A 22463-nucleotide genomic window follows, 5' to 3' on the forward strand; every position below is an offset into this window, starting at 1 on the left:
TGGAATGCTAATGGACTAGCTTTAAATCAGCTATTGTCACTGAGCAAATAATAGACTCTTCTATTTTATTTTATTTTATTTATTTATTTTTTTTTAAATGTTGGGTTATATACTTTTTTTTAAAATTTTTATTTATTATTTATTTATTATGTTTATTTTTTTTGGCTGTGTTGGGTCTTCGTTTCTGTGTGAGGGCTTTCTCCAGTTGCGGCGAGTGGGAGCCACTCTTCATCGCGGTGCGCGGGCCTCTCACTATCGCGGCCTCTCTCGTTGCGGAGCACAGGCTCCAGACGCTCAGGCTCAGTAGTTGTGGCTCACGGGCCCAGTTGCTCCGTGGCATGTGGGATCTTCCCAGACCAGGGCTCGAACCCGTGTCCCCTGCATTGGCAGGCAGGTTCTCAACCACTGCGCCACCAGGGAAGCCCCGACTCTTCTATTTTAAATATCAATACTTTGTTTTGCTTATCCACCACTGCACGAAAAACTATCCCAACACTTACTGGGGTAAGTGGCAACAGCCATTTTATCTGTTCACAATTCCGTGGGTCAGAATTTCAGACTTGGAATACTGGAATGGCTTATCTCTGCTCCATGATATCTGGGCCCTCAGCTGGGTGGGCTTGAATGGCTGGGAACTAGCAGGAAAGGCTTGATCGAGTTACACGTCTGGAGCTTCAGTTATGGCTGTTCGTTTGGTTCCTCAGTTTTCCTTCATGTGTCCTCTCAGGAGGCTAGCTTAGACTTATTCACAGCGTGGTAGTCACAGGGTAAGTGGACTTCTTCCGTGGTAGCTGGCTTCCTAGAGGGAGCAGTCCAGTAGGGTAAGCTTGATGTGTAATCATTAGCAAACCTCTGCTTTGTCATGCTTGCTGACGTTCCATTGGCCAAATCAAGTCACGTGGCCCAGGACAAAGTAAATATGGGAGAAACTACAGAAAGGCATGAGTCCTAAGGGGCTATGGATTCATTGGGGCCACCAATATCTACTGCATACTCCGAAAATAATACCATTATTTAGTATCCATTTTCTAAGGTGAAAGACCAGATAGGTGTATATGTAACTATAGTACAAGATAGCTTATTGTCCATAAAAGGTAATTTTGGAATTATGTTATTTTTTCCCCAGAGAAATGGTATGGTATATCATATAACACAATATGTGTATATGTAACTATAGTACAAGATTGCTTATTGTCCATAAAAGGTAATTTTGGAATTATGTTATTTTTTCCCCAGAGAAATGGTATGGTATATCATATAACACAATATAAGCTTTAAGAAATCTCCATGCTACAAGTAGTCTGTGTTAAATAATTTATTTAAGACTATCTGTAAATAAATCGAAAAAATTCAACCTCTAATACCTATCTTGGGCTTACTTTTTTCTTGCAGTTATTGGCATTTTGACAAATAGGTTCCAGCTTAAGAGCTAATACCTTAATTACTTTGGCTTTTCAATAATTCATGCATTTGCTGTGAATTTTAAAAATTATGTGATGCTTTCTTCAGTTCTGATGTTTCCATATGTCAGAGGTGCTATATGTAGGTAGGAATGAGATTAGAGTCCTAGGAGGGCTTGGCTAACCTTTCTAGACTTTACCTTCCTCATCTCCTAAACAAGTGGATTCAATCAGTTGCTTGCTATGTTTTCTTCTAATGCTACTATTTTTTGATTTGAACTTAGGCATGATGCCTAATTAACTATTAGAGAAATATAAAATGTGCATTTGGGAAATACTAAAACAATCTGATATTTCATTAAGGAAAAATTTACTTAGGTGTTTCTGATATTAAATCTTTTAGCCACTTGGCTTAGAGATGTTTTCCCTAAGGAGCCTCTTATCTGCATATGTTAATATTTTACTTTGCTGTGAAAAAATTCTAAGAGGTAAAAGAAATGAAGAGGCTAAAGTAACATGACAAATTTTTGTCATAGAAACTCATTGTAGGAGCTTAACGCTTTGGGAAAATATTTGGCTAGGCACCTGAAAGATATCTTGCTAAACTTAGGTGGAAGTAAGTTTGCAAAATTTTGTGAAATATTTTTTAGTATTTACCTTTCTTTTAAGTTTTTATTCAGCTGTCATTCCTGGATGCAGCTCTCTACAATTCTGTAAAATGAAACTCTATTCACAAGCATTTGGGAGTGACATGAAGGAGGTCTTATTTTTCCATTAGTTAATTCTTATGGGATTAATAAGAATTAATTAATTCTTATGGGAGTGTTAAAAAATTAATAATATGGGGAATATGCAAACAAATACAAAAGCACTCACCTGAAGCTGCTAAAGCAGTACGTTCTCAAAGTTAGTTGCACATTGTAATTACTTGGGAATCTTTAAAATATATGGATCCCTAGGTTCTAACCTTCAAAAACCTTGATTTAATTGATCTATAATGTAGCCTAGGCATCAGAATTTTTTAATCTCCCCAGATAATCCTGAGGTGCAGCCAAGTTTGAGAACCCATGTGCTAAAGTAACTTTCTCAGATCCCTTTGTCTTACCTACCTTTTCCCACTGTAACTTGTAATTCAAGTCCTTGCTGTCCTCTCAGCTTTATGACCTTTCCACCTATATACAATTGCTACATTCCTTAATAATGAATTTTTATGAAGTTTAGTTTCCAACTTCACACATCATTAACAGGGTAGGTGTATAAGAGCATTAATGGAAAAATGAACTTTTAGTAAAGGCATGCATTTGACTGGATTGAAAAATATTAAATGGATCTATCCACTCAACTGTGTTATTATGGTACTATTGGAAAATATGTTGACATAAATATTCCAAAATAATACTTGATACCTCTCTGGATTAACAAAGTATTTCTTTAATTGGATTTTGGGTAATGGAATAATTATTATTTACTTAAAGTGTTTCTGTAATGGAAACAATAGAATTTGTTACCAACTCCTTTATGTGGGTTGGGTGTGTGTGGGTCAAAACCAAATACAAATGAAAACTTCTTTAGTTGGCAACTCGCCTGAACCTACAGGCACTAATCAGGTTGTAATGGGTATTTTGAAATATTTTTGGACTTATTTAGATGTGGGAGAGAGGTTATTCTATATTGCCTAGAGCCTAAACTCATGCAATTGTCTCTTTATTCAGGAAAATGGTTTAATTTCTCTCTACTTGTCTGAACAATTTATATGTTGAAATCTTAACCCCCAAAGGTGATGGTTGTAGGAGGTGAGGTCTTTGGGAGGGGCTTAGGTCATGAGGGTGGAGCCTTTATGAATGGGATTATTGCTCTTTCAAAAGAGACCCCACAGAGTTCCCAAGCCCCTTCCATCATGCAAGGATACAGGCTATGAACCAGGAAGCAGGTCTTCACCAGAATGCAACTGTACTGGTGCCTTGGTCTTGGACATCCCAGCCTTCAGAACTGCGAGGAATAAATTTCTGTTGTTTTTATAAACCACTCAGTCTGGTATTCTATTATAGCAGCCTGAATGGACTAAGACAAGAGCAATTCTTTATCCATAGGGTGACCAACCACTCCAGTCTGCCTGGGACTGAGGGGTTTCCTGTGCAAACTGGGGTGAGTTGATCACCTTAATTGGGACAGAGAAAATTAATACTTTAAGAATATTTTATTATTATTTTTTTAACGTCTTTATTGGTGTATAATTGCTTTACAATGGTGCATTAGATTCTGCTTAGCTCCTTGAATGAAAAATTATTATGTTTTGATTTATGATTACCAATCCTATATAAATTATGATAGTAAATGGAAGTTTAGTGATTATTTTCTGGGTCTAGTATTATAACTTTCCCTTCAGCTTATTGTTTTTTGAATATTCTTCAAAAGATTTTGCTAGCAGTGCTCAAATTTCACCTTGAGAAAATACGTATATTTTATGTCTAATTTCTAGATTTCAAGAAAGAGATAATAATGTCTAAAATAGCAGAGTGAATTCATGCTAGAGAAAAATATTAATTTTAAGATATGCTTTGAGACTGAAGTACCCTGTTAACATAAAGATGTTCTCCTAGTAGAATGAAATAGAAAAAGAACTAATAACGTCTAATATGGGTCTCTTCTTGCCCCTCAAATCATCAAAAGTTTGCACAGAGAAGTACTGCACAAAGAAAACTCATTGAAGATGTTATAAATTGGTTATTTTTGAAATTCTTGGAAGTGATCACACAGTAAAGATAAATATATAATTTTACCCCAGAGAATTAATGTATTTCACTTAAACCAGTAATACATTTTTGCAATGATGTGATTAACATGGGTTCCTTTTGCCTAATTTCAGATTTTTAGGGGTTGGTTTTCTATTCTTTGTGCACTGAGAATCAGAAACACCACTTATTCCCTTAAAGGGAAGACTAATCCAGTTTTAACACATGCCCAGTTCAGAAAATGTCAAAAGCAGTCCTTTCCAAGAGAGTATTCAAACACAGAGACAAAAAATATCCAGGGCATTGCCAAAAAATATCTTGGAAGTGATCCTTTCCAAGAGAGTATTCAAACACAGAGGCAAAAAATATCTGAGGCATTACCAATGTGTTAGATGACCATGGAACTAAATGACACCACTTTTAGGTTAACAACTGGAAATGGAGTCAAGAGTCCCATATCTAGACCCAGATGTGATAACCCAGTGGCTGTTTGGGTCAATGCCTTTATTGCTCTGGGCCTCAGTTTATTTGTAAAGTGGGAGAGTTTGACTAGCCTGTGCCTATGGGCCATTAAATTGTTAATATCCTATCATTTCATGTACAACATTCTGATGATGTCTTAGTGAATATGTGGATTTCTGTCTTCCTTTCCTCCAGCATTACTCCTCTGTACCAGCCTTGGAACAACGGCTTACATGGCTACAATCTGAGAAAAAGGCATCTTCTTCAGAGGACAGTGGTGCATAGTCTCTGTGTTTTAGTCCCTACTATACCTCAACATAATACGATGGATCCTAATGTTTGCAATTCAGATCTTGGATGAGTTGCTCCCCCTCTTAGGGTCTTAGTATCTATCTGTAAGGAGGATCTTTTTTTCCTGAATTTCCTTTTCTAGCTTTAACTCTCTTTTAGGCCCTGAAGGTTATTTATTTATTTATTTATTTATCTATCTATCTATCTATCTATCTGTGAGATAGAATAGTTTTTGGTCATCTCGCATTCTCAGTGAGGCCTTTCTGGGTGTCCCTTTCTCTATCTCCACCCCGCCTTTCCTGCAGACAGAAGTCTGGAGATCTGGAGAACTTTATGAACCACATCTTGTCCCTAGGTTGCATGGCTGCAGGTGACAATTCTGCCCAGTGTTTGGTTGCTGCAAACATATTCAAAGCATTAACTTCCCTCTGGCTCTTTTGTGGACCATGAATGCTCTGAGAATCCGTCAAGATGAGACCTTGAGGTCTTGTCTTGCCTTATGATATAAAATAAAAGACATGATTCAGCTGATGTGGAGTTTTATTGGCCACAAAACAGATGCACAATAATGGGAATCTGACGACTGTATTAGGAAAGGAGAGCTTTAAGCTCATGAACTCATACTCTGATTGAAAAAGTGCAGCCGTATATTAAGATCATTTTGGAACATCTGGTGAGATTGTTACAGAGAAAAAAAAAGATTCTAAGTTTGATAACTCCAAGGATACCTCTTAGAATTCACCCATTTGTGTCTGGGCAAGGACTTTCCATTGGGGGAAAATAGTTTTTACAACAGGCAGAAACTTTTTTTGGCCTCAGCATACTTTTAGATCTCATTCACTTGAGAAAGAATTATTCTTCCATTGATGCTCTCCTGTATGATGACCTTGATCTTTGGAGCTGCAGATGAAAAAAAAAAGAGGAACAAAGAGGTCACTGCCATGCTCTCCTCACCATCTGAACTGTACTTCTTTTCAGTTCCCTGTTCTCAGTACCCAAAGGCTCTCTGCGCCTTCCAAAGTGATCACTAAGCCATATGGTGGGCTCTGCTGGAGTGAAAAGGGATCTTACCAGGAAGATTTTTCCTCCTACCCTCCAGGAAATGACGGTGTCTGAGCAGTGTCACCTCCTAGCAGTCAAGACCTTCTTCCTAGGTGTTCCTGGTACAGAATCTAGTCTCTGACCACAAGTGCTGGAGGGGGCCTTTCTGCTTATATGGGCTTTGAGCACTTGCACCACAGATCCTATGAGCTTATAGAGCACTAAATGCCCTTCTGGGGACCTCACTTTAAAATCTAGGAAGCATGCCTCATGAAGGATGGGTGAGAAGCCAGGAATGTTTATCATGATCTCAGTTTTCAAAGATATGATTTATTTGAATAAGTGATTTGTTGATACATCAATAAACCGATTCTAGACCAAAGGGAAGACTTGAAACCATTAATAGAGATCCAGGGAGAACTTTGTTAAAGTCAAACCTCTCCAACAGTAGATTGGACCACCCCCTCCAGTAATGGGCTCCCCATCCCGGGACATGGCCAAAGAGAGGCTGAAGGACCATCTGTTGGGATCTTGCAGAGGGATGGCAATGAGACCAGCTGTTCTGTGATGGTTACTAGGATTCTGAGTCCCTGAACCTCTAATGCCTTAGAACGTTTTTATCATAAACTAATCAGAAAGTGCCACCTGTCCCAAACTGTGGTTTCTTAGAACTTTTCTGTGAGACGTTAAAGGTAATCTGAGAAAATAGGGTTCCCAGGTCAAAGGTATTTGGGAACACTGGGTTAAACAAAGTAAAATTTTTGCTGTGGTTTCTTTCTCTTTCTTTTTCCTTTTCTTCCCTGTGGCAGTATTTGTTCCATCTTTAATACTGAAATACAGACTGATTTTTCACAAAGAGGATAATAGTACACGGTATTCCCAGCCGTATCGGGCCATAGAACACATCTTTTATAATATACAATTAAAGTCTCATGGGACACTAGTGTTCAACAGAATATAGTTTGGGGAATTACGTGAAATCATTTCCTCTTAATTTTCTAGGGGTTTGGTCAACAGATCCCATAACTTAATAGAGATATAATAATATTAATGATCATTTGCATCTACTTTACTGCTTGCAAAGAGCTTTTATATATATTCTTTAGGACAATATTGAGAGCTCACTTTGTTCTGTCTTATCTAATTTGTTAATTGAATATTCCTGGCAATTTGGGAAGAAAATAAAAATTGAACACAGAACATTCAGGAGTACACGAGGGGTTATGAGTACTGCAGAATGGATAAATGTGCTGATTTATTTTAAAAAAGTAGATTCAAACAATGAAAGAATTTTTTTTACCTTTCACACTCGACTTAGATTCTTCCATTGTCCTATAAAAGTGATAAAGGCTCGTTTTAGTATTAGCAACAATCATAAAAACTTCTCAAGATGAACTAACTTCCTTTGCCTGCTTGTAAATTCATAGCTCTTTCATTAGGATAACTGTCTGAGTTCTGTAGTCTCAAGGTCGTGAGTTCTGTAGTCTCAAGGTCGTGAGTTCATGGGAGAACCTTCCTGGATGCAGAAGGCAGGGAGTACTGCCTCCCGCTGACCCTGGGGTCAGGAGAAGTCTGCTGAATCACCTCCATCCTTTCAGCCAGCTGCAGGCTTTACCTTCACTAGGATCCTTTCCAGGGTCTGGGTCTGAAGCTTGGAATCCCTGGGCTTTTCAGATTGTTCAAAGCTTGTTCCAATAACATTTTACTTATGTGTCAAAAAAACTTCTAACCCTTTCTCTTGGATCATAGAACATATGTGCCCTTTTTGTGGACAGGTATACCAAAAGTCAGAGATACCAGATTGAAAATCTAGACATCTCAATCTCTTATGAATCTTTTCCTGCTGTTAGAATAAAACATTCCCCCCACCTTTCTTTTTTTTTTTTGAGCCAAAATTGTGTGCATTCCCACTGGGAAACACTATAGCCAAACCTTCTTAGTTGGTTCTTTCTAGAGATTTTAATATATTAGTTGAAACTGTTGACCTCATATCTTAGTGTCCTGGGAATAATAGCTGAGGAATTCACACTTGCTACTTAATGGAATACAACCTGATCTAAATATCTTCAGAAGAAATTCAGCATAAACCTTTCTTTCTCTAGAGTGAGGATGGCTAACAGGACCATAAAGTACGTGAATGCACACAAGGGCAGATACCCTTTCCGTTCTCCTCCCTGCCAGCCTTTGCCTTACCCTCCATTCTCTCCATCCAGAAGCTGGCGGTAGGTGGCGATTTCCTTCTCTAGGTGGGTTTTGATGCCCAGGAGGACCTTGTATTCATTGCTCAGACGCTCCAGATCATGGCGTAGCTGCATCAATTCCTCCTCGTAGTGGGAGATGATTCTTTGTATGTCCTGGAGCTGGCAGGAGTACCGAGACTGGGTCTCTGATAACATGTTTTCTAAAGCAGATTTCTGAAAGAGGAATGATATATTTTTTTCATCAATTGACCGATGGTCTGATTCAATAACCTGTGCTTGCTGAGTAGTTAGAATACACCAACCACTGTGCTGGGTGTCTTTGGTGGAGCTGGGGCTGCGTGATGAGGAGAAGGCTGACATAGGTTTGGAACCAGGCAGCGAGGAGTCAGGACTATCTGAATCCCATTTTCTGGGCATAAAGCCTTTGTGTCAGGGAGCTCTCGGCAACTTCACCGCATTTCTGTAGTGCTTATTATTTACGTAGCTTGTTTGGGAGTGGGTATATGCCACCTTGCCCTGATCTCTTCCTTACCTCCTTATGCTTACATTTTGTCTCTGGCCAGTCTGAAAACTCCTAGAGGGAAACGGCAGCTGGACTGCTGTCTCTTTGTATCTTCAGAGAAGGGTCTAGGGTAGGGATGCCAGAAAAAGTAGGGGGCACCTGACTCAATTTGAATTTCAGACAAGCAACGAGTAATTTTTTAGTATAAGTATTCCCAAATATTGCCCCAACATTGCACGGGACTTACTTATACTAGAAAAACCATTTTGTTGTTGATCTGAAATTCAAATTTCACTGGGTGTCTTACATTTTAATTTGGTGAATCTGGCAACCCTAGTCCCAAGCAATGCTTTTTGATTATGACAATGGTAACATAGGGTTATTTTTGAGGAAATTCTGAAAGCTGCAAAATGAAGGATACAGAGAACTGAGTTCAAGTCCCTGTTCTGTTTGGATTTACCATCTGCTTTTCTGGAGCACATAACTTTGATCTTAAAGAGAAACTCATAACTGTGCTAGATACTCTCACTTTATCAAGGCTGCTAACTTTCAGGGGGCCCTTCATGCTGCCTCAGGGGGCCCTTCATGCTGCCATTAAGCCGTATGGCCCTGGTCTCGTCACTCTCCTGTTCTCCCAAAGGGCTATTTCATTCCTTCTCCTCTGTCCTCAAACCTTCCTCCCCCCATCCTTTCGTTTAGCCCATGGCCTTGCTTCCTCTGTCGCCAGAGAGATGAAAGCCATCAGGAGAGGACTCCCACCGGTTCCCGCCATCACTTCCACCCACAGACGTGAATCTGTGTCTGATACTCATTCCCCTCCTGTTACAATGCATGAGCTGTCCATGCCCCGGTTATTTCAGCAAGTGCCCACCTTCTTGCAATGTGAATGATTTCCTCTCTCCTAGATTATTCCCACCAGCTTTCAGATAGAATAATTTCTCCCACCTTAAAATTTGTTCTTTCTTAAGCCCATATCTACCTTCAGTGATCAGCCAATTTCTCTGCTCTCCTTTGTTTATGGCAAAGTTCCTCAAAGAGTTGTCTATACCCTCTGTTTCAAATTCCTCCTGACCTTCCTCCAAGGGTCAAGGCTACACTGTTACCCCAGGGCCTCCCCTTCTGTCCTCTCCCTTCTTCTTCTCTTTGTTCACTCACTGCAGCCACACTGGCTTCCCAGCTGTTCCCTCCACCTGGAACCGCCTCCCCATAGCCGCATAAGGCACCTCCTTATCACTTTTAGGGTTTTGCTCAACTGCCACCTTAACAGTAAAGCCTCTCTCAACCATCTTGTTTAAAATGACTGTTCTTCACCTGGCATGCCTAACCTACCTCTCACGTTTCGTTTCTTTGTAGCATTTTCCTCCGTCTAACATGTTACGTATTTTGATGATTTGTGCATTTTTTGTCTATCATCCACAGTAGAATACAAACTTCCTTATTATCGAATCTTCAGTACTTAGAATAGTGTCAGATAGTAGGATGCGTGAAAATGGATTTAAATGTCTTGCTGATCTCACAGGGTTGTGGTGAAATATCTAATGTTAAAATATTTTGAAAGCTATAAAACACTGTAATTATGCTTCTGTTCATTATTATCACCTTGACAATGTACATTTTAAATGTCTGTTCATCGTCACCGATTCCTAAAGCATAACAGTAATATACCACGTGCACCTGCAACAAAATGAACTAATTATTTCTCCTCAAGACTGAGGGCAGAGTAGCACTCGGGAATGATATTGATGAATGATTAGAAGATTCAGATAGGCTAAAAAGGGAATCCAATGATAGGTTTTATTTAATGAATTTTGAGTGCTTATGACGTGCATAAAAGCGTTTTACTGAAAACCATGATGATTAAAGAAATGACTTATACACAAGAACTTACAGTTTACTGGGTGATAAGACACACACATAATGAATAAAGCTGTACTTTGGAGTCAGCCAGGCCTGGATTTGCCTCCTATTCATGTTGGCACCAGAATTTCTCTTTATTGGAATTTGGAGGGGCAGCATGGTTGTAAGTGGGGAGGGTACTGATAGAGTTTATGGGGGTGTAAATCTGCCCAACCCCCCTGCCACAAACCACCATATGGCTTCACCATTGGCCACTTACTAGCTGTGTGACCTTGGCCAATTCACTTAACTGTTTGGGGCTTTGGTCCCCTCATCTCTAAAAGGGGGACACCAAGACCTACCTGGAAAGGTTAATGTGAAGATTGATGATATTCAATGTAATGAATATGGCACAACCCGGACACCTCAATCAATGATAGCTCTTATTATCCTCATCATGGACAATTTGGATGGAAAGTGGGAATTTGGATGGAGAGATGCCCCAAGGGAGTTGGGGAGATGGGCCTGGGGGAGAGGTCAAGGAAGGCTTTGTGGAGAAGGAGGTACCTGACCCAGGATCTTCCCGGCTCAAACTCACCTTGTTGCACTGTGCCTGCAGGTCAATCTCCAGGGCCTGGAAAGTGTGCTTCAGCTCACGGATATCACTTTGGCTGCTCTGCACAGCTGTTGGACGGGCCACCTCCTGGGTCATGGCTGCTAACTGTGGGACCAAGCAAAGAGCAGGGGCATTGGCATTGGGACCACTTGGAAATGGAACCTTTGGGGAGTTTGGGCATCTTTCTTTTACCTGCTCTTTATACCAGTCTTGATGCTTCTTTATTATAAACTCATATTCCTGCCTCTTGTCCTCCAGGACCTTAATCAGATCTTCTCCCGGGGCTGTATCCACCTTCACATTGACCTTGAAGTCATTTGGCACATGATGTTCTTCCATTTCCTGTTTAATAACAGAGAGAGAAAATGAATCAGCTGTGACATCAGAAGGCTGGAAGTGTGTTAATGGGCAGCAGTTCACAGATCTTTAAAAAACTCAGCTGGAACTTCCCGGGCGGTCCAGTGGTTGAGACTCTGTGCTTCCACTCCAGGGATCGCGGGTTTGATCCCTGGTTGGGGAACTAAGATCCCACATGCTGCATGGCACGGCCAAAAATAAAATAAAATAAAATACACATTAAATTTAAAAAAAACTCAGCTTATGTGGTTGCCACTCTTTCACTGATTTGATTTGGTTTCTCATTTGTTGATGACAAAACAATACGTTTTTTCTCTTATAATTTTATAAAGTAAAGAATAGCACCAGACAGGGTAATCAAATGGCCTCTGTGATTACTGCCTTAATCCCTGGTTGAAAACGTTTTGCAAAGCGTTATGCCTACATAGCGTGTAAAGTACTCTTCGGCAAATGTTCATACGTGAAGTGATGACACAATGAAACAGTTGAACATTTCAGGTTATAGGCCAAACTTTGGGGAAGCAGTTCCGTAACCCAAAGCCAAAAGGTGTAGAGACTTTCAAAATCTTGTCAGTGAATTATGACTCTGTAGGGCTGATGCCCATAGGGTATCATAAAACCAAGAAACCACAGGAAAGGTTTCATTAACAATCACTGTCTAACCAGCTGTGCAGAAGCTGAGGCTCTTTGATGTTCATAAGCAATTTTGTTTGCCTAAAATGGGGATTGTTTTTCTATCCTTTCATCAGAGTCTCAGGGACTTTAGATGGATGGTAACTTTTTAAAAGTGAGTTAAATGTTTCTGGAAATTAGGACTCAGTTTTTGCCACTAGTTATATTTACCTGGATCAGTGGCAGATTCTCTTTACTCTATTGTCCCCAATTTGCTGCACGTTGGGTTAATGAAAGAAGTTAGATCCCACACATTTATTTTTCTGGTATCATATTTACAAACAGGTCTAGATAAACATTGTATATTAACAAAACTGTTGACCTATGTCATCATTAATTGCAATTGTATTTTGGCTGTTGTATTTGACATCTGGGTAGATAACCCTGAACTTGGAAAAATTAGACATTGAGATGGTTCCTTATGATTATTTAGGTTGAAGACAGTAGGGCTGGCATTCTGATGGTGGTTTCTTCTGTAGCTATTGAGTCGCCTGAAATGTGCAGATTAAGAGCTATGCTAGTTACCTGGACGTCCTGGGAATCCTACCTGCTCATGATGCTTCTTCATGAGGATGAGCTCTTCCCTCATCCCCTCGACCTCCTGTTCCAAGTCTGTTGTGACAATGGTCAGATCATCCAAGTTATTTCGGAGACTCTCAACTTCAATTTCCAAGTTTTTCTTGACAGAGTGTTCATTTTCATACCTTTGGTTAGAAGGAAGAGAAGAGTACACTTGCTGTTGGAAGGATTCACCGTAGTTTAGAGGTGAATATCTTACTTTTTACATTTAATAAGAGCACATGAATACATGCTGTGCATCATTTGTATGTCTGTTTCATGAAGGTTTTTCTATGATGGTGACTCAACGTTATTTTTTTTTATTAAAGAAAATGGAATAATAAACAGCCATATGCCCATCACTTGGATTTAGCAACTATTAACATTTTGCCATATTTGCTTCATCCATATTCTATTTTGTATTTTAAAGTAAATTATAGACATTATGACATTTCACCCCTAAATACTTCAGAATGTATCTTTTAACAAAAAGACAGTTTTCTAAATAAGCATAATAACATTATCACACCTAAAAAAATCAATAATAACTTTTAAATATTGTCTAAGGGTTTGTATTCAAATTTCCCCATACCAAAAAGTGTATTTTATATTTAGGTTTTTTTTTAAACTAGGGTCTGGTCAGGTATTTGTTCTCATTATGCCTTTTCATTATAATTTACTAAGATGTTACATGTGGGTAATGGTGAGATAAGTTTTCCTTCTGCAAAACAGAAACAAAAACAAGAGCAATTCCATAAACAAAACAAAAAAACACCAAACAACCCTCCTGTCCCGCAGCACTGTGAAGAAGGAACTTACTTAAGTCTGAAGTCATCCACTGCTATCCTGGCATTGTCAATGAGAAGGGTTATCTGAGCGTTGGTCATCTTGCCATCTACTATCTGTAAAACACACACCAAGAGTCATTTCAGTTGTATACAAGCACACAGGAGAGCTGCGTTTATGCCCAGTTCCTGGGAATCTGACGTGTCAGCAGAGATGACCTCTTTTTCTTGCAGTGGAATAATGAGTAGTCAAATCAATAAATATTTACTGAGCAAAGCACACGAATGATTTTATAGTAAGGATATGGTCTGCAGTCACATTCACTGTCTTTTTTTTACTCTGACTTTTGACAGGATCGATGCAACTGCTCCAAGAATGATATAGGCAGGGGAAGGAGAGTAATGGTGGAAAATGCTTTTTAACTTTCTAGTACGATGCACTTGTTGCTGTTTTGCTTAAGCTCATCCACGTCTGAAGGTGTTAAAAGAAGTTTAGGTTCTGACTTCCTATTGTGAATATTAATTGGCTCTCCTAAAGTGCAATAATTATTTTAGATGAATGTAATTCTCCCTTGTGATAGCATTCATGTTTCTGATCAGTAAACATGATCTGAGCAAAGTGTCACTGATACAAAGTATCCCTGATATTAGTTTGTCAGACTAACTTTAAATGTATTTTATAGTACATTTAAACTAATTTTAAATGTATTTCATAATAGTCATCACATACCATAATTATTTTTTGCCCTAAATGACCATAGCCATACACATAACTTGTAGGTGTGTGTATGTATTTAAATTATTCCATGATGAGAATGCCCCAATTGTAGCTATCAAAATATTAACTGAACAGGAGGAGGGATAAATTGGGAAGTTGGGATTAACAGACACACACTACTATATATTAAATAAATAAACAACAAGGATCTACTGTATAGCACAGGGGACTGTATTCAATTTCTTATAATAACCTATAACAGAAAAGAATCTGAAAAAGATTATACATACGTGTATAACTGAATCACTGTGCTGTACACCTGAAATATTTTAAATCAACTATACTTCAATTAAAAATAAACTAAAAAAAGTAAAATTAAAAAATATTAATGGAAATAATTCTTTATCATCAAATGAAGTAGCTTAATAAACTTTAACTGTGTTAAAACTTTAACTGTGTTAAGCTGCCTCCAGGTAAAGACTTGCGCTAGATGTTTCTATTTTTTTTACTTTAAAAAGAAGATTATTGTTGGAAGTGTCTACCTGAGTAATTCTTTATATAAATATATGATTTGTAAATACTTCTAGGTAGTTGTAATCAGAGAAATACACATATCAGAGAAATAATATATGAAATGCACATTTGATGTATGTCACTGTCTTGGGGAAAATTGGATGGAAGATATCTCAATAGCAAAAGTATAATACTGCTTTTGTACCAAGTATCGTGCTGAATCAGGAACCAGGAGATTTTCCTTTTACTTCCACTTACTGACCATCCGCGTGAACTTGGGCCAGTCACCCAACTCCCTGAACTTCCATTTCATCATCTGTTAAATAAGGAGTTTGTACTAGAAGCAGGTGACCTTAGAGGTCCTAGCTCCAAACTTCTGTAACTTACTTGGAGCCAGAGAATCCTGTGACATTCCCACTGTATTTATACAGACAATTCCTTTATTTAGAAAGGATTTTCTTAAGACAAAGTTATACCTCAACACAAAGACGCCTTTTAAAAATCTGGTCCTGTTCAAAGCTCCACTGATTACTAGGAATTTGGTGTCATGAATACACAACAGCAGGATTTAGAGTGTTCAGTACACTGGGTATGGAACTCCCAGAGCAGGGCCTGGGGTCATTCTCCAGCACCCACCCGCTGGGTGAGCTGGGCCCATTCTCAGTTTCTTCATCCATAAAATGGCAATAATAACATTAGCCACTTCACCAAAGAGTTATGAGAATTAGATTCAAAGAGATTAAATAAAATACCGTTGTAAAATACTTATCATTTCTCGGCACACTGTAGACTCTCTGAAAAATCAGTTGAAACTAAATTAGTTCAGAAAAATGTAAAATATTTAATTTTCTTTTTTAAACGTTTTATGACTAGAGCCAATGGCTGCATTGGATAAATCCTAGGTTTTAGACGTTGAGATGCACCCTCCACATTTTGCTGTTCTTGGTGGGAGATAGCCAAGCTGGCCGCCCCTGCCCAACTTCTTGCTCCCCTTGGTGGATTCCAAATGGTATTATGACTACTTCTTTTGCTCTAAGAAGGGATTCTGTAGGTATTTCCTTGTCTTCCCTCTACAGTGCTGCTTAGGGATTTCTTACCAATGCTTTTCCCTCCAGGCTCTATAGTCTTTGCATGATCTAAGCTCATGGGAGATGAAAAGTAGCTCCATCCAAAATGGCCTGACGACCCCTGCAGTTAGCCTCAGTTATGCACTGAGGTTTTGCTTGACATCCAGAGACACTATGCACTGTACACACCATAGAATCAGAAAATAAAAAACACCACCTGTGTTGGAAACACCATAGTTTTCCAGTAACAAGGGACCAATTAAGTACCTTATGTATAATAGACTTCTAACTGGAAGACCATGGAGTAATCATTAAGAACATCACTTCCGTATAGAAGGGATAAATAACAAGGTCCTACTGTATAGCACAGGGAACTGTATCCAATATTCTGTGATGAACCATAATGGAGAAGAATGTATATATATGTTTAACTGCTTTATTTTGCTGTACAGCAGAAATAACACAAAATTGTAAATCAACTATATTTCAAAATAAAAAAAGAACATCAGTTCCTATGTACTGATACAGGAAAATCTCCAAGATATATTAAGTTTGAGACAAAGGTGAATTTAGTTCACAGAAATGTACCAATGTTGCTTCCTCAGTTGTGACAAATGTGCCATGGTGATGGAAGATTTTAATGATATGGGGAGCTGGGTGAGAGATTTACGGAAAGTTTCTGTACCATGTAAATCTAAAATTACTCCACATGAAAAGTTTATTAAAAAATAATAATAAAGGTGCAAAACAGTGTGTGGGACTTCCCTGGTGGTCCAGTGGGTAAGACTTCATGCTCCCAATGCAGGGGGCCCGGGTTCTATCCTTGGTTGGGGAACTAGATCCCCCATGCAGGCCGCAACTAAGAGTCCGCATGCCGGAATGAAGATCCCTCGTGCTGCAACTAAGACCGGGTGCAGCCAAAGTGAATGAATGAATAAATAAATAAATAAATATTTTTAAAAAGATAATTTATCCATGGCAAAACCCACATCAAGAGTCTGATTCCCCCAGGTAGCATTCTCATAGTACACGAGTTGATATAGAACACATTTAAAAACTGAAACTATTTCCTACTTGTTGGGTTACCTGATACAATATTATGATACAATCACTATTTCTGAGACATCCTTCACAGTAATTAATGAATAAGGATGGCTTGAGAAATAATATATGAGGCATAGGTTTTGCATTGTATGTTGTAATTAATGAGCGGGATTCTCCCCAAGGCCCTGAGTTCATCCTTTTAAAGGAATCTAGTTGGTGTATTAGTGCAGCATCATCGCTCCAGGGTGTGTAATCTCCTACCAGGGAGAGGAAAATAGAACTTTTGACTGTAAACCAACAAGCCAAATATAGTACTATTGAGAGCCATTCTATATCCTAATATTTGCATGACTATGTCCAACTCTGTGTTTCAAAAGGAATAGATTAATTTTTGAAATCATTTTCTTTGTTTTATTTTTGGCCAAGCTGTGCAGCTTGCAGGATCTTAGTTCCCCAACCAGGGATTGAACCCGGGCCCTGGGTAGTGAAAGGGCCAAGTCCTAACCACTGGACTGCCAGGGAATTCCCGAAATCATTTTCTTATAGAGTTTTGGAGTAACACTTAACATCCCTAAAGTGGGGGCAGAAGAGTGCTGTATCTATGCAGAACATTTCATGAGTCATGAAAGGCCCAGGAAGGGGTCTCTTTCTAGGATAGGTTAAATCATGATCTTACAGGAAATTTTCTGGGATCACTTTACATAAGAGGGAATTTATATAGCTTTAAAATATAACCTAGGAGATGACTGGATTCCCTCTACTTCTAGCCGATATTTTGAGACATCCCAGAAGGTAGAAGGTTAGCTTTTTAAATGTTTGGTTGAAAAGTTATTTATTTTTTGAAGACGTCTTCCTAATCCATCCTAACTCTGAGATTCTAAAAATCATGCTCATTTTATTATTTTTTTTTCCTAGCAATATGCCATTTTCAGAACTGTGAGTGGCTAGAATTCAGAACTTCTGGCAGTCCCCAAGAGGAAATATCCAGGGATATCACAAAGATGTATCTGCTAGTGGAGTGACAGCTTTTAGGTGTGATCTCCAAAATAGTACGGCTCAGCCTTTCTTTGATGGACGATCACATGGTCGCCAGGACTTTGAGGTGGAGCAGAACCGATGTAATGAGAAAGTAAATGCTCTCTTGTGCCTTGTGCCCTGAGCGTGCGGAATGAGGACCAGCCCTGATCGTTAACGATTACATCGTCGGATCTTAAGTGATACTGGATAGCACCTGGTTGCTTTCCATTTCTCTATATAGTTCATGTACAGAAGATTAAATATACAAAACAGACTTTCCCAAGTCCAAATTTAAGGTATGATAAGAAAATATCCTTGAATACCTTTGTTCAGGATAACTTGAAGCTCTTTTGCCATTTTCCTGCAATTATCTTTTCTACTGATTTCTCCTCCCCTGGTCCCCTGGAAATGCAGCCCCCTCTCGAGTTCCAGGGTCACCCAGGATCTTACCTGCTCCTGCAGGCAGCTGACCTTTTCCTCATATTGGGAGTAATCTTGCTCACTGCCCGGATCTCTCTGCTGATGCCACTTCAGGATGCAACTTTCGAGTTTCACGTTGGCCTCCTCCAGGGCGCGCACCTTGTCCAGGTAGGAGGCCAGGCGGTCATTGAGGTTCTGCATCATCGCTTTCCCATTTCCGCCTAGGAGGGAGCTGCCTCTTCCAGACCCCCAAGACCCCCCAGGGGGTGGACATCTGGGCGAGGAGAAGGAAAGCGAGATGCAGACCCCCCCTGCGCCACCGTGGACGCTGGGAGCCCGGGGAAACCTCCCTGGCTGGCCCCAGCTGCTTCCTGTGCCATAGAGGGAGCCTGAGGGGGTCTGGCTGAAGCTGTGGCTGGAGTTCATGGTCCCATCTGTGTCTGGGGCAGGGCTGGGCTCTGGTCCACTCCCTGGCACCGCAAAACCGAGCCGCCGCAGACTGCCCCGGGTGGTTTTATGCCCTTTGCTGTGGGAGTTCCCTTCTCTGACAACTGTACCAACAAGATCCTATAATTGTGCAACACGTGTTTCCTCTTGGTCAATCCCGAAGTGCCCCTGGGCCTTCACACACGGTATTGTTGTTTACAGCCACATCGATATACCAGCTTGCTTCTCCCTTCCAGCTGTAACCCGCAGGTGTGGCCCACGACCTTAGGTGGGTATTCATCTCAGGGGTCTTTCTAATCTTTCCGTGGGTTTTTTCCATTGTCCATTTATCTGAAAAAGTCTGATTAAAGTCCACAGAAAGCTTATTTGGGGTAGCACAGATTTCCTTCCAAAAAGTAGACATTAAACACACAGACACACACCCTCCCCACCCCAACCCCCAAATAAACACACCCCAGCTCTGAAGCGAGGGTGGAAGGGACTCACAAGGGAAGAGACAGATCAGAACAGAATCTCAGGTCCTGGAATAAAAATACTCGCGGGGAGGAACTGGAGACCGTTCTGGATATCCGATGCCTCTGTCGCAGTCAGTGTTGGATGAAAAGAAATTTCAAAGGAATCATTCTTGAGAACAAACCCGCAATTGAAATTAATTAATGAATGACTGAGCCTTCCACTTCCAGGGTGCCTTTCGTCCCAGCAAACAACCCCAGCCTGTGCCCAGGACTTTCCTCAGCCCCTGGGAGGCATGCAGCCTTCATTAAGCGGCCGGCAGCCCTGTCCTGGCTGAGTCCTGGAAAGGCTGGGTTCTGTGTGTCTGTGACCTGCAGAGGGAACAGAGGAAAACAGGAAATGTGCCATGGGTTGTCTAACATGCTTGATGAATCTTATGCTTTGGCTGCCAAGGGAAAGGTTAGGAATGAGTAAAGAAATAGTCTGGGGGGCAGGGAGCCATGTGCTGCTTACTGGCAACTAGATTTAATGGGGACTTAGGAATAAAATGGCAGCATCTTGAAGGGACTTTGGTGTTCCTTGGTCCAAGCCACTAATTTTACAGATGAGGAAAACTGAGCCCTGTAGGGCGGGGAGGGCATGGAGGACAGATTGTGGGTTAGTGGCAAAGCCAGGGCAGGGCTCTTTCTGCCACATAACATTGTAATCGTTGAGTCGAATCTTGATGGAGTCCTGTACCACACTTCTCTTTCATAATGGTGTTAATGGGACTTCCCAGTTTACATAGCTCTTTGATATTCTTTATTTAATCCACACAACAACTCTTGATGTAGCCCGGCAAGAGTTATTTTTTCCATTTTACAGATCAGGGGCTCATGGAGGTGAATGATGGGGAGCTGATTTGCACGTGTAACGTAAGTCAACAGGGGAATTTGCAGTCGTTACGGACTTGGTCGGTGCTGTTTCCACTGCTTGGAAAGCCACTGCTTGTGCGGCCTAGGCCTGCTCCCCTGCCTTCCAGACGTAGTTCAAGGGTTACTGATTTCAACAATCATTTTCTGAATCTTCTTGCATGAGTTGGGTGCCCCTTCTTTAAGGAAACTGCCTTTTCTAGATCCCAAGATGCTCCAGGGGGCAGACGGTTTCCCCACCCCAGAGCAGAAGCTTGGGAGCCCCACAGTGGAAGCTGGGAGTCCCCAGCGAGGTCCAGCCACCTCTGGGAGCTAAGTCCACCCCCATTCTTTCACTCACTACGTAATACTGCATTTGTTACACTCCTTGGGGACTGCAGGCTTCTTGAAGACAAGGATAATGTCTTCTATCTTTAAAGCACAAAAGTCTGGCTTCTCATAGGCATTTAATAAACGTGTGTATTAACTCAATAACGAACTTTTTTAGAGTCAGGATTTTAACTCAGGCCTCTGATGCCATCACCTCCTGCCTCTTTTAGGAGTGTGAGTTGTAAAACCAGAGAGTAGGAAAAAACCTCTCCAAGGGGGAACCAGCCAGCCACAAAGGCAAAATCATTCCTAATTACAAATAAAATCAACTAAAGCACACCAGCTCTGCTTGTCCACCCTAGCAACAAACCCTTGCAAAAGTCCTCTGGACTTTCCTCATCTCACTGTGTGAAAGATGCAAAAATTCAGTCAAGACTTGAGGGAGTGCCGTTTTCAAGTGTTCTACAGCCACTTACATCTCTCAATGTGAAAGACAGAAGGGAGACATGAAGAACATAGAGCAAATGAGGGAAACACAGAGACTTGTTTCGACGTGTGGTGGCCATGTTCTGATGGACGCAGATGGTTCCCGATCGTTTGTTTGACTCAAGGTTAAGGTCGGCTCAGGTTTGTGTTCACACGGACCCAGCTTCACATCCATCTGTAGGGCATGAAAGGGCCTACAGGACATGAAAGGCTGCGCTCCGTTTCCCTAAACTCCCTCACAAGCATCTGCGATGAAATTGATCGTTCCCTGCTCATTTCAGGTGTGTCTGAGAGGCAGTGACTTCTCAGCTCCTTAAATTTTGCCCATGAGCCATTTTACATCAGTGTGTGGGAGTTTGGTTTATAAGAGTTAACCTTGAGTGAAATATTTCTAGCATTGGAACAGGACCAGGGAAAGGAAAAAACTGGTGGTGCGTTTTGAGAGGACTTGGGAGAAGTCATCTCTCTAGGAGCATAATACAATGATTTTCCTTGTAACTCCTAGTGCGTGGGGTTCCAATAGATTTTAGAAGAAATAGTGGGGTTTTGTTTGTTTGTAAAAATGACACACACTTGTTATTAAAAAATTCAAGTAATATATGAAAGTATAAGAAGAAAGATTTTTGAAAACTTTCTAATTTCACGACACAGACAGCCATTGGTAAAATTTGGTGAACATTATTTCAGATACTCTCCATCTGTATATATTGGTAGACATATGAACAGCTAGAATAATTTTAGAAAAATGACCTCACACTGTTTATTCTATTTTAGAAGAATTAGGTTAATTTAAGAACTTTAGTTGATAAATAAGAAACTAAAATGAATTCACTTTAGTTACAGATTTTCTATAGGATTTAAAAACTTTCATCCTATTTTTTAAATTTTACAATTTTTAAGGAGAGTAAAATGACACCTAAGTGCCAGTGGGTCATTGTGGAATCACAGAACTGGGAAGAGAGCCAACACCAGTCATTTGGTGTAGTTCTCTGCTTTTAGGTAGGTTGACTGCAAATTGCTGAGCTTATTTTTAAACGATTTTTAAAGAACTCAAGGGATAAAGGCTCAGTTGCACTCTCAATAGATGTCCATCCTTTTGGTCACTAAGCATTTCACCTGTGATAGGGTTTCATGAATTTTGGGGGGATGGTATTTCTATGGAGTTCAAATTGTTCAGCATTTAAATTATTCTTCTTTGCATGACTTTCCAGGTAAAAGATTTGTAATTTCCCATTAGGTTCATCTTTCTGATAACCTGAGATGTCGTCATTAAAAGGGAATGGGTATTTTGCAGGAGAGGTAGGTGGTAAGTGGATGAATGGGGTTGCACGTGGGTGTATCAGGGATCAGAAGAGAGCCCTGTCAACAGTTAGCTGCCATTAACTGGAAGCACAGTGTGTTTGTGCCTTTCAAAGACAGCTGTTCATCAATGAAGCATTCCATAGTCACCCTCTTCTTTGTAGTGAGAGAAGAGTGGTCAAAACAATCCCCAAATAGATTTTTACTATGCATGACATTTCAGAACAGATGAGTAGTAGATCTTCAGGCAAAACTGTTATGTCATTATCCTATGATTTAGAGGGTTGCATAGAAAGATTAGACATTTATAGAAATAAAACACAGCT

At 40.2% G+C, this 22463-nt stretch overlaps 1 protein-coding gene and 1 long non-coding RNA gene across 17 annotated transcripts in view; one reads left to right on the forward strand and one right to left on the reverse strand.

The window, feature by feature from the left end:
* The window catches only part of LOC309650789, a 381028-nt gene that overhangs the window by 150113 nt on the left and 208452 nt on the right, over positions 1-22463 (forward strand). The window contains exon 9 of one of the 14 annotated variants that reach the window (XR_014257717.1): positions 4790-5346. The exons of the other annotated variants lie outside the window; for them this stretch is intronic. This is a non-coding gene — a long non-coding RNA (uncharacterized lncRNA). Of the gene's footprint in view, positions 1-4789; positions 5347-22463 lie in introns of those variants that run through there. 14 annotated transcript variants of the gene reach the window in all.
* KRT23 (keratin 23) lies at positions 5408-22291 on the reverse strand. 3 transcript variants are annotated; one of them, XM_082442521.1, is made up of 9 exons: positions 19166-22291; positions 18790-19019; positions 18263-18506; positions 13488-13570; positions 12658-12814; positions 11064-11423; positions 8120-8340; positions 7227-7258; positions 5408-5785 (listed from the first exon to the last, which is right to left on the reverse strand). In XM_082442521.1, the coding sequence occupies exons 3-9, from the start codon at positions 18434-18436 to the stop codon at positions 5712-5714; spliced, it is 1101 nt and encodes a 366-aa protein (XP_082298647.1). In that variant the 5' UTR covers positions 18437-18506; positions 18790-19019; positions 19166-22291; the 3' UTR covers positions 5408-5711. The 3 variants fall into 3 exon arrangements, with proteins under 3 accessions (XP_082298647.1, XP_082298646.1, XP_082298645.1); XM_082442520.1 differs by having other exon boundaries at positions 11064-11186; positions 11274-11423; positions 18263-19019; XM_082442519.1 differs by having other exon boundaries at positions 18263-19019.

The sequence above is a fragment of the Balaenoptera physalus genome, assembly GCF_965194825.1.
Source record: "Balaenoptera physalus genome assembly, chromosome: 20".
Classification (NCBI taxonomy): Eukaryota; Metazoa; Chordata; class Mammalia; order Artiodactyla; family Balaenopteridae; genus Balaenoptera; species Balaenoptera physalus.